Raw genomic sequence first — 11,649 nt, 5'->3', positions numbered from 1 at the left:
CTGCACCCGAGATCATTTTCTGGTGATGGCTTCGTAGCTAAATTATCTCTGGTTGTCGGATCATGAGTATAGCGATTGATACGGCCACACAAACATGACTGTCAAGGCGATAAGACAAATAGCCAAGGGCCAGGTACGTTCATTCTTCGATCTTTCCCGTCGGTCGGGGGGGGCAAAGGCTGACTTTTCTAGAATGGTCTTGGCGCATTTATCCTCCAGTGCAAGAAGTTGGACTTTTACTACTGTGACTGGGCTGGCAGCTCCAAGGGCATGAAGTATGTGATCTATCCCTGAATTTTCCATCTGTTTCTGTGTACTAATGTTCTATAGCGGCTTCATCAAGTCTCTTCTTCCCAAGTTCGCCGCTGCCAACCCTCAAGTCGAATTCGCCATTTCACCCCGACCCGGCAAGCACCCCGTCGTCATCGGCCACTACATCAACGGTCTACAAAAGCCCATCTGTGTACGAAACCTATCACCATACGAGATTCTTAAGAAGGCCGAGTTGCTACGGGATGCCAGCGGAGAAAAGCTCAAGAAACACAACCAGGCTGTTACCAGCACCAGACCAAGTGTGCGTGGTGTCTGGTCTCCATACCACGGCAAGGGAACGCCTGTTTAAAACGGTGGCTATCACACTCGATTTGTGTCTTTGTACGTTTAGATATTTGTAACAATTTGGAGGGTTGTTTGTATTGTAGCATTGGGTTGCGAGGAAATATGTACGACTGAGAACAATATCTCCAAAATACTGAGGCATGAATGAAATTGCTTCATAACTACACCGCTAGTCATTTACATGCTATTTTCGCAGAGATCAATTAAAGTGAAGGTGCAGATAGTATGTCAAAGGCTACTCGGTTCACGAAGCATGGTATTATAGTTCATGGGTATAATCTTTTGTTTCATTCATCATCTATCTGTTCTCATACCAGGTACTAACACCGTAACGGAACAAAGCGTTTTACTTTTAAATTCATTAGTTTACTGCTTGGTAGCGTTGATGATGTCGACGACTGCGATTTGTTAGCGTAGTTCAAACTGAGATCATATCGTGATAACTTACAAGCAGGCTTGAGAGAAGCACCACCGACGAGGAAACCGTCAATGTCGGCCTGCTTGGAGAGCTCGGCGCAGTTCTTCTCGTTGACACTGCCACCGTAGAGGATGCGGGTCTCGTCAGCAACCTTGTCGCTGATGCTACGGAGGAGATCACGGATGGCCTTGTGGACCTCCTGGGCCTGCTCAGTGGTGGCAACCTTGCCAGTGCCAATGGCCCAGATGGGCTCGTAGGCGATGACAATGTTGGACCAGTCGGAGATCTGGGACTTGAGGGACTCGATCTGGGCAGAGACGAACTCAATGGTCTTGCCAGCCTCGCGGGTCTCGAGGGACTCGCCGCAGCACCAGATGACCTTGAGGCCGTTCTCGGTAGCGTACTTGGTCTTGGAGGAGATAACCTCGTCAGACTCGCCAATGATGGTTCGGCGCTCAGAGTGACCGAGGATGGCCCAGTTGATCTCGCTGTCCTTGAGCTGGGAGACGGAGATCTCACCAGTGAAAGCACCGTTGGGCTTGTCGTAGACGTTCTGAGCGGCAACCTCGACATCCTTGCGGAGAGTCTCGCGGACGAGGGGGAGGTAGAGGGCAGGAGGAGAGACAACGACCTCTAGAAGTGGTGTATGTTAGTCAATGTTTTACCAACAACTGGAGAATGAGGGGTTCTGTTGAGAAGCTGGGAAGAGAGTCGCGGGGCAGGGGATAGAGGAATGACGTACCGGCGTTCTTGTCAAGGTCAGCGTTGTTGAGGTTGTCGACAATCTCCTTGATGGACGACTTGGAGCCGTTCCTATAGAAAACAATTGTCAGCTTTCTGAATAACTTCGTCCAAGCAAGTCTGCGGCCTTTTTTTGCTTTTTAGAGGGGGAGGGGCAGCAACGAAGCAAATCTGCGCAGAACAACAGAAGGTCATGGTGGGGTAAAAGCTTACATCTTGAAGTTGCCGCCGACGAAGAACTTGCGAGCCATGATGGGCAATTAGTGTATAATAATATGGGTAGAGGTTAGAGAAGTTGGGTATGTGATGAAAAAAGTGAGGCAGATGAGGACGAGAAGAAAGGAAAGTTAATGTTGAGTCGGGATGGGAAAGACGTAGCTAAGTACTACGTAAATGGTCTGGAGCTTAGCTGTACCACACCTGCAGGTGGATATCCAATCCCATACTTAATCTGGATCGGGCTGAAGCGGCTCACAGTCAGGTCATGAAATATGGACAGACATTGATAATGCATGGATTAATGGGTTCAGATTTAGATATATGGGTGTACGAGTCATTGTGTCCGTTCAAACAATGGCACCATTTTATCATTATTTATCGCAGAACTGTTGTGTATAATTCTTTACACCATTACATGTAGGTACATATCTCTATGACTTGGCACCTGAATAGCATCACTTATACCAAGCAACCACGGTAGTTGAGGTCTACCTACTATTTTCCGGCAGAGTTCGGGGCTCGACTACCGTCTGATAATCATCATTCCGTTTCTCTCCTTTATTTACTAGCTAATCCCTTACAATCCCCTGAAATATACGAGTAGTGTAATTCGCCATGACAACCTACAATAAAAAACTTCCAGATGCTTCCCTCAGGTACCCGGGTCACTGCCGTTTTTTTGCTGATCCAAGATGCAGCACTTCCAGGGCAGCGTCATAGTGGAGGCTTCAGAACCCCAAACCATCATAGACCTCTCCACTACAAACCTACAAGATGTAACTGAAACCACCGAGGCTGTGACCGAGCCGACAATATCTCGGAGCTATTTACCGCCGTTGTCGTACCATTGTTTGCTTCCAAGGGGTTGAGTGATTTTTATTAGCTCATTGAGAGAAAACTCAACTCGGGGGGAGTGTTAATAAACGCAAATACTATTTCAAGGCTGCGTGTAAATGCACACGGATTGTAGACCAACTACACCTCACGTCCCCACGATCTTGCCCCGGAGTCTCATTCAATCGACCCTGCTTCTTCCGACCGTGCAAGTTTCACCGCTGATCATGACTTGTCTTTCAGCAGTTTCCTCTATCTTACGAGCATCATATCTCAGACGATATACAATGTAGAACAAATGTTCAGCATATTCATGTTTTCGAGCCATAGATGCTATGCAATGGCTAACTTATCATGTAATGTTGCGTCACTGTGGTATTTACTGTTAAACTTGCATCAATGTCCAGCATAAAGGTTATCTCAACAAGAACTTCACTTCAATCGTCTTGGAATGTATGTAATAGTAAAAACTTGATTAAACTCCCAAATCCTATCCAATGTTTCCAATGTCAAAATTCCTCCCAAACAAAATGTCTAATCTGCTACCCTTTCCTGTAGTCAAGGGCCATCTGTTGTTGTTTCTGTAAAATCTGGATCAATCTCTTTTTCGAATGATCATTCTATCTAATGGTTTCCCCTTCGACGTCCCCCTTCCGTTCCTTGCTCTGTCGACTCATCGAGTCGTTTTATTTCTCCCATAACGGGGACTTCGTTATCCTCCTAGCGCAACGGCGGCGCAATCCTTGGGACCATATCCGTATCCTGGGATTGTAGGGGCCCGGTTGTAATGCAATGCATCCGTTCCTTGGGATAAATTCTACTGGGCAGGACAGGTGCCTCTGCCGTAGATTGTGGGCGTTTTTTGCCCGAACCTTGGGACGTCTTGGAGATTCAGAATTTGTCTCTATATCAGACGGACATTCGTATCTCTCGTTGTGCACTTGCACAGATCAAATTTGTTGTTTTGGTAGCAGACAAGACTTGTATATCTGTGAACTCGAGTTAGTAAATTGCGCTTACTTGTAGTACTGTTAAGACTTACAAATTCATTCAGCCAGTACCAACCAGAGTGTTTCCGGGGTTGTTGATGGCGTTAAGGTCCGTGGTAAGCTTGATCATGGAGTTCAGGCGGCTCTGCATGGTTCCGAGGTGCTTAAGGTTCTGGGTATCCTCAGGCTTGACAACAGTTCGCATGAGGCTCTGGACAGCCTTGTGGTGCTCCATCCATTGGTCAATGAGAGGCTGGGTCAGGTTCTCCTTGGGCTCCGGGGGAGGAGGCATCGACTTGACAGCCGCCTTGCGGCTGGTGGAAGTCTGAGTCTCCGAGGTCTCGGTCTTGCGCTTACGTCCCTTGGCGGGCTGAACAGATCCAGTTGTAGGTGAGCCACTGGAGCTACCGTGGTCATTGTGAACGCGCTTCATGTGGTCGCGCAGGTTCCACTGGCGGGGAAATCCGTTTCCGTGAACAGCACGCTCACAACCCTCATAAACACAAAGGAAAGGCTTGTCACCGTGGCCGTGGAGTCCGTGAGCCTCACGCTCGTGGCGAAGAAGGCAAGCAGTGGAAGAGAAGCGGGCGCCCTCGCATGACTCAGCCTTGCAGCGGTAGGGCTTCAGGTGAGAGTCAACAAACTTGCTAAATCACAAGGTCAGTAATTGAAGCCTGTCTACAATAGTGTTGCTTCTTACTCGTAGTTGCACTTAAGCTTCTCAGGTCGGTGGCTGCAGCTGGGTTGTCCCTCCCATGGGCAGTGGTAAAGTCCATCCTCAAAAGGAGCGGCCTTCTTGTAAAGGTCATGGTCCCGTGCGGACTCACCATCACTGTTCTGTCGTCGTGGTCCGGTGAAGGCAGAAGCAGCGGGAAATTCATCAAGAGTGGAAAGGGCCTTTCCGTTGACATCCTCAGGGATCAATGGAATATTGCGGTCAAGGCTAAAACAATCGACTTGGTAAGAAACCGAATCAGGTGTCATTACACTGTCAGGAATTACATACCTGGGTGACTGGCACTGGATCTGAGGAGAGGAGTTGGGGCTCTGGTTAGGAAACCACAAGTCCTCAATGGTGTTGGGGGATGATGAGCGGGAAATGGAGCTAGAAAAGCAGTCCCAGGGGCTAGGGGGGGAGTTCTCGGCAAGAGAAACATCAGGGCCAAGCTGCATGTGAGAAGGAACAACGTGCAGAGGGCTTGAATCAGGCAGAGAGAAAGTGGCATCGCCATTCAATGCGGCATCAAGAGAGTATCCGGGCCAGTACATCTGAGTCGACATACCATCGACAGGGTCCAGGATGCAAGTATCAAGTCCATGAATGGATCCGGTTTGAGTTCCAGTCTGAAGAGCAGAAGCATTACCTGTGAAGTCCATGTTGGACAGATGTGATGATTGTGATAGCGATGAACCGCTAGACCTGCTAGAGCTGACCCTGGACATGGCTTGTCCACCTTGGGTCACTGAAGCGGCAGTCCTGGAAGCGGACCAGTTTCCTTGGGAGTGTACACGGGTTCCTCGGGGTGTGGCATGGCCAGATGTGAAAATGAACTCCTCGGCTTCTCCAGAGTGGGTGGATCCGTTGTCTGAGAAATCTTGAAAGTTCTGTGGTCCTTCTACTGTCGTAGCCCATGACGAACCTGTCAATAGGTCCGTAGATGGTTCTGTTTGAGAGAAAGAAAAGAGTCCATTGGAGGCCATAGAAGGCTGATAGTAGCTAGAATCGCTGAGCAAGGGTTAGTGTGCCGTTCTGCGCAAGTCTGAAAGCAAGAAAACAGAAAGAAACAAGAAAAACAAAAACAAGGCATAGGTCAATTGCTTGAATCAACTTTGAATCTATCGGATAGGTTAGCTTTTAGTCAAGCTGACGGAAGTGTTCATTACAGACCAAGTATGACAGTGTCAAGAACAACCTATGGTTAGGTCTTGCATTCCTGTCGGGTTCCTTTGGATGTCCATTTGAAAGTGTCGTTGCCAGGTCAAGAGGTCGTAAGCATTAACATCAAGTCAAGTACATCGAGTCCAGTGTGGAATCCAGAGTTGGCTGAGTCGTGATGTTGGGAAGGCCATGTTAAATCTAAGGATCCGCATAAAAACAAGTTGGTATAGCAATGCAGACATGGTCGAGTTGGATGGAAGCCGAGTTGGGTAAAGCAATCATTGAGATCATGGGTGTCCATGGTGTCCGGTAAAAAAGAAAGACCAGCGGAAATCAGATGGTTGACCAGTGAAGGATGTCCAGTGCGGCTGCACTAATGCAATCAAATTGAATTGCTAGGCGATTAAGCCAGATGCTACCTTGAAATCTATCACCGCAAAGCGGCACAGAAGCAGCAGAAGTCCAGGCGAGATTCCTTGGGTCGTGTTCAATTCCGTCGAAGCAAATTCCGTAAATGAAAGATCCATCCTGAGAAGGTCCAGAAGATAGCCTATGAAGTCCTAGGGTCGAGTCCTTTAAATGAAGTAGAAAAATCCTCAGGTGTTCCGTGAAAAAGTCCAGGGTTGTAGTAGTCCAGGCGTAGGTTGGTGTTTTCAAATTGGAAAACGGCCAATACTCACAAGAAAGCACATGGCCAGTATAGTAAAAATTATTGTTTTCATGTCCGGACGGACAGAGCCAGAAAAGTGAGAAATCCACGGGACGGTTGTCGGCATTATCCATAGGTTTATGCAAGGTCCTGAATCCGGTGAAAGTGTTCCTGGTAAATGTCCATGGGGTGAATGATGGCTGCAGTGTCCTGGCATATCCTTGGAGTGAAGCAAGATTGTCGTTATACATGATTTGAGCGCAACATGATTAAAAAAGCAAACGCAAGCCTCCCAGGAAAGAGTAAGAAAAACAGTACCTGTGCAGCGAATGAACCTCATCGAGGTCAGTCTTGAAAGCGTGCATGGTAGCAGGCTGTGTCACAAGAGTAACAGTCATTGTATCCTCGGAATATAGAGCAAAATTGAGCTCGTTCAGTAGCAAAGATCAACGATGGACGTTGTCTTGCAAGTTCAGACCAGTGGCAATCTGTCGAGATGCTGGTGTTGTCCTTGGGCTGATTGGGTTGCTTTCAAACTCGTAAAAGATTGGAAGCGTTGGTAGTTGTGTATAAGAAAAGTAAAAAAAGGCTGGGTAGTCTATGAAGGATCAGACCGAATTGTTGGTTGGGTAGTAAGAGGCGAGAGTTGGGCAGGAAAATTGAGGAGCAGAAGTGAGACGTTGGGCAACGAGGGATCCTGCGGGTTTTATTGTTATCGAAGCCTGATGACCTACCGGGACAGGGTTGCACTGACCAGGGAACTACCGCAAAACGCGGCCGTTTCGTGGTCGCAGGAGTGAGTTGGCGTTTGTGATTTCAGAGTGCAGAAACCGGTGTGTTGGATTATTGCAGGGATGGGACGCGAGGGATGGGCCATAGCGACGAGCGACTGGTTAACTTCCCTGATTTGGTATGGAGACATGTGGGGATATCACCATGGCTTCCTCCTATCACTTGTCGTTGGCCTATGAGATGGACGGATAATGGCTGCTGGACAACGCATCCTGCAGCTTGTGAGCGCAAAACCAGGCTTGTTGACGAGGATGTGCTGCGAAAAGATGAGAGGAAACAAAGCGGACGGGCTGAAAAGAAAGAGGTTGGCCGAAATTACATCCAACTTATCATTTCGTTTGCGTCGTATGTAAAAGGGTGATGCGGCTGATCTTCATGAACAAGCCAACCCTTCCAAGCATTCTGGGATGAAAACTAGGCTTGAAGAAGTCTCGGACGCAGCGGCTTCCGTATTGGCTCGTAAAGTGCCTCAGCTCCTGACGATCACTTCACCACAGACTTCCAAGAATCAACCTCTGTCGAATCCTCCATGTCTGCTTCCCATTCCCGACAGATTCTGATCATGTTTTCGTGGCCCGCTGCGCTATTATCGTAAATGACCCCCTTCGTGCTGCGGCCAAGTCAGCATGGGTGGGTTAAACAACGCAAGCATCGCCAACCAAAGCGAGTTATATGAGCCAATATGCAACAGACGGCACACCGAGACTGCCGCTGGTCACCCAGGTGGTCTCCTTTTGTCCTGTGATTGACCGCAACAGGGCGAGGTGGGCTTGGTTTGTTTTTAGCATGCTTCTAAGCGTCTGTCACGATAATGCAAGCGGGCTACAGAATGGGCCAGCAAAGTGTTTGGTGGGATGGTTATGACACAGAACTGCGGTCAAGAATGTGCGAAATGTACCAGGCGCTTGACGCGATGACAGACGAGAAAACACGGCGAAACAGAGACAACGACTGGCATTGAAATTGTTATTGTCGGTAATTTCCATTGCCGGTTGATAGTCATACTCTGAGTCGTAAGGGAAAAGGGGTCCAATCAACAAAAGAAAGTCAGACATGCTGTTGGCATCTGATTCATGGGATTCAAAGGAACCCGCAGTTTTGAGTTTACTTTCCCCAGGCACTGACTTCGTAGGCACTGACTCTCTCTACCTGCAGCGGTAGAACGGGACAGCCTTTCCCGCACTTTCCGTACCCGTCCCTTCCCTCCTTCCCACTTCCCTCCTCCCACTTCCCGTTTTTTTCCAATCCGGGAAGGAAACTGGAAGGGACAATGGAAGGGAAGGAAGGACCAACGGGCCGCTGTTCCACGTGAAGAAGGCCCGCAACCACTTTAACCTCACCTATCAATATCATCCACTACATCTCTCGGTTAACAAGATCAGGTTTGTTATTAATTATCACAATTTGATTTTCTTGTCTGTGGTATAGGGTTCTATTGTTGGTGGAATTACCGTCAGCTCAGCCGACCCGTCTTTGAATATCCCGTCACCCATTACGCCCGCCAACGTTGGGCCGCCTCCGTCCGGCGCCAACTCAACTGTGATAGCTCACATATATACGCTGTTTGCTTATTGTCCTTCGTATCAGAAACCAGTCAGATGGACAAACAAAATCGAGATCTTAGTCCGACTCTGTCAGCTCTACCACCGCAGGACTTGTGCTGCTATCGCCCGTCGTCTCTCCAGATATCCCCTCGTTCCATAACTCCTCTAAGCCCTTTTCTAATTCGCCGTCCATTTCTCCCACAACTGCTGCCAGCATTGCGCGGGCTGACTGCCAACTTGTGATGCCCAGCTCCCGGCTGGCCAGTTTCATCTTGTCGCCATAAACAGCCCGCCATCTGGCCAGTTGTCTCTGCTCAATTACGTTGTTTGCCCGGCCTGTGAAGGCCATAGACGCACCAAACAGTACGCAGAACAACCAGAGTGACTGTGTCCATTCACTCATTCTGAGGTGCTCTTCACCAGCATTTACATCGTCGATGAGCTGTTCGAGAAGCCAATCAATCATGGTTACGTCAAAGTATCTGTCGCCTAGTTCTGAGCACAGATAGAAAAAGGTAGCGATGAAACTCGTCCGGCTACTCTTTGGGTCACCATTCAGGATTCGCGGCACATATTGGCCCGCGCTAAACCCTCTCGAGATCTCATAGTTGAGGTTGAGGTCCCTGGTATGATTTTGCCATAGTCTGGCCGCTGGTGTTTCGAGATCTTCCCACCAACCATATCTTGGGGCTTCGCGCGGTGGTAACGCTGTGATATCCCATATCGAGGCAAACAACAAGGCCATAAAGGTCGGTTGGTATTCAGGCACATTAACAAGCTGGCCTGCTTTTCCGGTTCGTAGTCCTTCTCCGACCCTGTTGTTATTATTCGTCAGCAAATGTCTGGCCAGGAAAACCAACATCCCATTCGCACAACTCACATCTTAAGCATCCTTTGAGGTAGTGTTGGCACAGGGTCAATCGCTCTGTTCCATTGCCTTACTGCGGACTGGATTCCCTTCAAATGTCTCGAAGAAGCATCTAACTCACCTATCGCACCCTGGATCATCAACCGTCAGTATCAAACCTGGCCATTCTTGCACCATCGCACCACGACGTTCATACCTCTGTCAATGCCAGTGCAGAGATAGCCAACATGGTGTCTCCGCTCTTTGCTAGTTCCGGATTTTGGATTTGTTCTCTCGCAAATTGATATGTTGCTGCTTTATGGTACAGAAATGGGATCCTGACCTCATCCATTGAGCCCGTGACCCATGCCCACTGACAAGCCGAAAGCATGAGGCACATGTGCATGTATCCCGGGTTCTCGAACGACTTTTGAATTCTATACGACTGTCAGTGTCAAAATTTTCCGATCGGTGTGACCTTGTTGTCGGGTTATCGTACGCCGATGATTCCAGCTCTCGAACTACAGGCCTTTGACCCCAAACCGTGTATTGTGAAACTAGCCAAGAGATTAGTTGCGGCAAGATTTTTTTTGTGATTTCGAGGCATACAATGGCGCAAAAGGCGCTTCGAAGGCTCTGGGAGAGCGTCAAAAGAACCTCCAACGTAGTTGTTGAGGGCGTTACTCGAACCTGGCGATGGAGATTCTAAATGTGCCATTTGGGAGCCGAAGCTCGCAAGGGCAGCATTGCTGGATGAAGCCGGCGAGGGAAAAGATTCATTGGACGGCAGCGATTGTTCTGGAGTCGGATAGATGCAGTCACTTCCGGTTTGAAGGCAGTTGGTGCTATATTGGCAATGTCGGTTAGTCAGTCCTACAACGAACGCCATTAGACGCGTATGCAGAGCTCGTCTATCGTCTATCCCACATCCGAGCCGCGCGTAGCCGTGCAGCAACAGTCAGAAAGGAGGGGAAATGGTCGGCTGTTGCACGAGTAAGATTTGAAGCTTATAAACAAACATACCAAAGTGGTTTTTCTTCGTCGCACCTCACATGCCTGGCTTTGCATCGGGTGCATCCGTTCTTGCTTCTTCGATGAAACTTCCTCTTTCGTTCTTTATCCTTTGGCGGCGCCATGGTGTTGCTTGGGCATACCTTTGTCGCAATTGGGGGTTATAACTCTTTCGACAACGAACAAGTCTATGGGCTCAGCAATGGCTTTTGTCTATATGCTACTAGTGGAGGTTCCGCATATAATGAGACCGGCGCCGCTACGAATTCTTTCGGGGTGGTTCGAGGGGAAATATTCCACGAGAAGCGTGGTCTAGAGACACGGCTGACACGATTTGGACAAGGCAAAGGCTGGTAGGCCATGGCATTCAAGAATTCTTCTTCGTATTGAGAACCAGCCTTTGCCCGATGCAATCCACGCCAGTTGGCGGGATATCCCCAAATAGATTTCTAGGGAGCAAAGCTCGTTTTTCTAGACGAAAGCTGCAGGGTCTGCGTCCAATCAAGTAGCACTGATGCTCTTAGCCCCATGACTCGCTAAGTCTTTGGTGGCGGGGGCATGTTCAGAAAAACCCGTGAGGCTTTATTCTGTCCGGGGGGTAATGAGATCAGTGAGGCCATACTGAGAGAAAAGCGGCCGCCTGTGGTTGAATGGGTAAATGTATTGCACTACCTGTGGACCTAGAAGCGGTGGTTTGGGAACCCGTACGTCACATATGCACATCAAGAAACATTGACTGTAAGTCGGCAAACCTCCTCTGCGACAGGGGCACGATCGGACAGCACGATCGCCTGCTCATCGGTATAGGAGTTCGCTGGGGTGAGAGAGAAGCAAAACGAAACAGGATAAGACTTGTCTTGGCCAGCATGCAACACAATACGGGATCCGATTCGGCATCCGCTGAAATGAAGGGGATGATCTATACAAGCCAGCATTAAGCTCTGACTCCTTTTGGTCCATGTCGCGTGCCCCAAGAAGAAGGTCGACAGAAAAAGAATGAGGTTCTCACGGCCAAATCCCGAAGGCCTCCGATTTCTCCAATCCCGGGACGGAGCGGCCAGGCCAGTCTTGGTGAAAGCCGGTCGGTGCGGGTCCCGCTTCTCGGAGC

The 11,649-nt window shown here is 49.0% G+C and overlaps 5 protein-coding genes across 5 annotated transcripts; 1 reads left to right on the top strand and 4 right to left on the bottom strand.

Annotated features, from left to right (window-relative positions):
• The first annotated feature begins 20 nt into the window (after nt 1-20).
• EDB82DRAFT_503561 (mitochondrial 54S ribosomal protein mL43) lies at nt 21-885 on the top strand. The gene is made up of 3 exons (XM_025726571.2): nt 21-133; nt 193-275; nt 331-885. Exons 1-3 carry the CDS (start codon nt 95-97, stop codon nt 620-622), a joined length of 414 nt encoding a protein of 137 aa, XP_025581124.1. The 5' UTR covers nt 21-94; the 3' UTR covers nt 623-885.
• Nucleotides 886-2,167, bottom strand: EDB82DRAFT_503559 (Triosephosphate isomerase). The gene is made up of 4 exons (XM_025726570.2): nt 1,991-2,167; nt 1,779-1,849; nt 1,067-1,669; nt 886-1,016 (listed from the first exon to the last, which is right to left on the bottom strand). Exons 1-4 carry the CDS (start codon nt 2,026-2,028, stop codon nt 985-987), a joined length of 744 nt encoding a protein of 247 aa, XP_025581123.1. The 5' UTR covers nt 2,029-2,167; the 3' UTR covers nt 886-984.
• A 1,713-nt stretch (nt 2,168-3,880) lies between these two features.
• EDB82DRAFT_526212 (uncharacterized protein) lies at nt 3,881-5,520 on the bottom strand (the record flags this gene model as incomplete). Its single annotated transcript, XM_025726569.2, has 3 exons — nt 3,881-4,466; nt 4,520-4,762; nt 4,826-5,520. 3 exons carry the CDS (start codon nt 5,518-5,520, stop codon nt 3,881-3,883), a joined length of 1,524 nt encoding a protein of 507 aa, XP_025581122.2.
• An 812-nt stretch (nt 5,521-6,332) lies between these two features.
• Nucleotides 6,333-6,746, bottom strand: EDB82DRAFT_503547 (uncharacterized protein). The gene has a single exon (XM_065608709.1). The coding sequence runs from the start codon at nt 6,685-6,687 to the stop codon at nt 6,352-6,354; it is 336 nt and encodes a 111-aa protein (XP_065463787.1). The 5' UTR covers nt 6,688-6,746; the 3' UTR covers nt 6,333-6,351.
• Nucleotides 6,747-8,453: 1,707 nt separating this feature from the next.
• EDB82DRAFT_557625 (uncharacterized protein) lies at nt 8,454-11,047 on the bottom strand. Its single transcript, XM_025726568.2, has 6 exons — nt 10,554-11,047; nt 10,140-10,375; nt 10,030-10,087; nt 9,748-9,967; nt 9,564-9,682; nt 8,454-9,498 (listed from the first exon to the last, which is right to left on the bottom strand). The coding sequence occupies exons 1-6, from the start codon at nt 10,664-10,666 to the stop codon at nt 8,760-8,762; spliced, it is 1,485 nt and encodes a 494-aa protein (XP_025581121.1). The 5' UTR covers nt 10,667-11,047; the 3' UTR covers nt 8,454-8,759.
• Between the last annotated feature and the right edge of the window lie 602 nt (nt 11,048-11,649).

The sequence above is a fragment of the Fusarium venenatum genome (assembly GCF_020744135.1).
Source record: "Fusarium venenatum strain MPI-CAGE-CH-0201 chromosome Unknown EDB82scaffold_3, whole genome shotgun sequence".
Taxonomy (NCBI): Eukaryota; Fungi; Ascomycota; class Sordariomycetes; order Hypocreales; family Nectriaceae; genus Fusarium; species Fusarium venenatum.
This window is presented reverse-complemented; position numbering and strand designations above follow the sequence as displayed.

Bases quoted from the DNA above. Each gene is read 5' to 3' on its own strand.
- EDB82DRAFT_503561 (XM_025726571.2), top strand. From the start codon at position 95: ATGACTGTCAAGGCGATAAGACAAATAGCCAAGGGCCAG. The intron at 134-192 runs GTACGTTCATTC...TGACTTTTCTAG, and splicing joins GACAAATAGCCAAGGGCCAG to AATGGTCTTGGCGCATTTAT. The intron at 276-330 runs GTATGTGATCTA...AATGTTCTATAG, and splicing joins GGCAGCTCCAAGGGCATGAA to CGGCTTCATCAAGTCTCTTC.
- EDB82DRAFT_503559 (XM_025726570.2), bottom strand. From the start codon at position 2,028: ATGGCTCGCAAGTTCTTCGTCGGCGGCAACTTCAAGAT. The intron at 1,850-1,990 runs GTAAGCTTTTAC...TGTTTTCTATAG, and splicing joins GTCGGCGGCAACTTCAAGAT to GAACGGCTCCAAGTCGTCCA. The intron at 1,017-1,066 runs GTAAGTTATCAC...AACAAATCGCAG, and splicing joins TGCTTCTCTCAAGCCTGCTT to TCGTCGACATCATCAACGCT.
- EDB82DRAFT_503547 (XM_065608709.1), bottom strand. From the start codon at position 6,687: ATGAGGTTCATTCGCTGCACAGGTACTGTTTTTCTTACTCTTTCCTGG.
- EDB82DRAFT_557625 (XM_025726568.2), bottom strand. From the start codon at position 10,666: ATGGCGCCGCCAAAGGATAAAGAACGAAAGAGGAAGTTTCATCGAAGA. The intron at 10,376-10,553 runs GTATGTTTGTTT...TTGCCAATATAG, and splicing joins GACGAAGAAAAACCACTTTG to CACCAACTGCCTTCAAACCG. The intron at 9,499-9,563 runs GTGAGTTGTGCG...TAATAACAACAG, and splicing joins CCTCAAAGGATGCTTAAGAT to GGTCGGAGAAGGACTACGAA.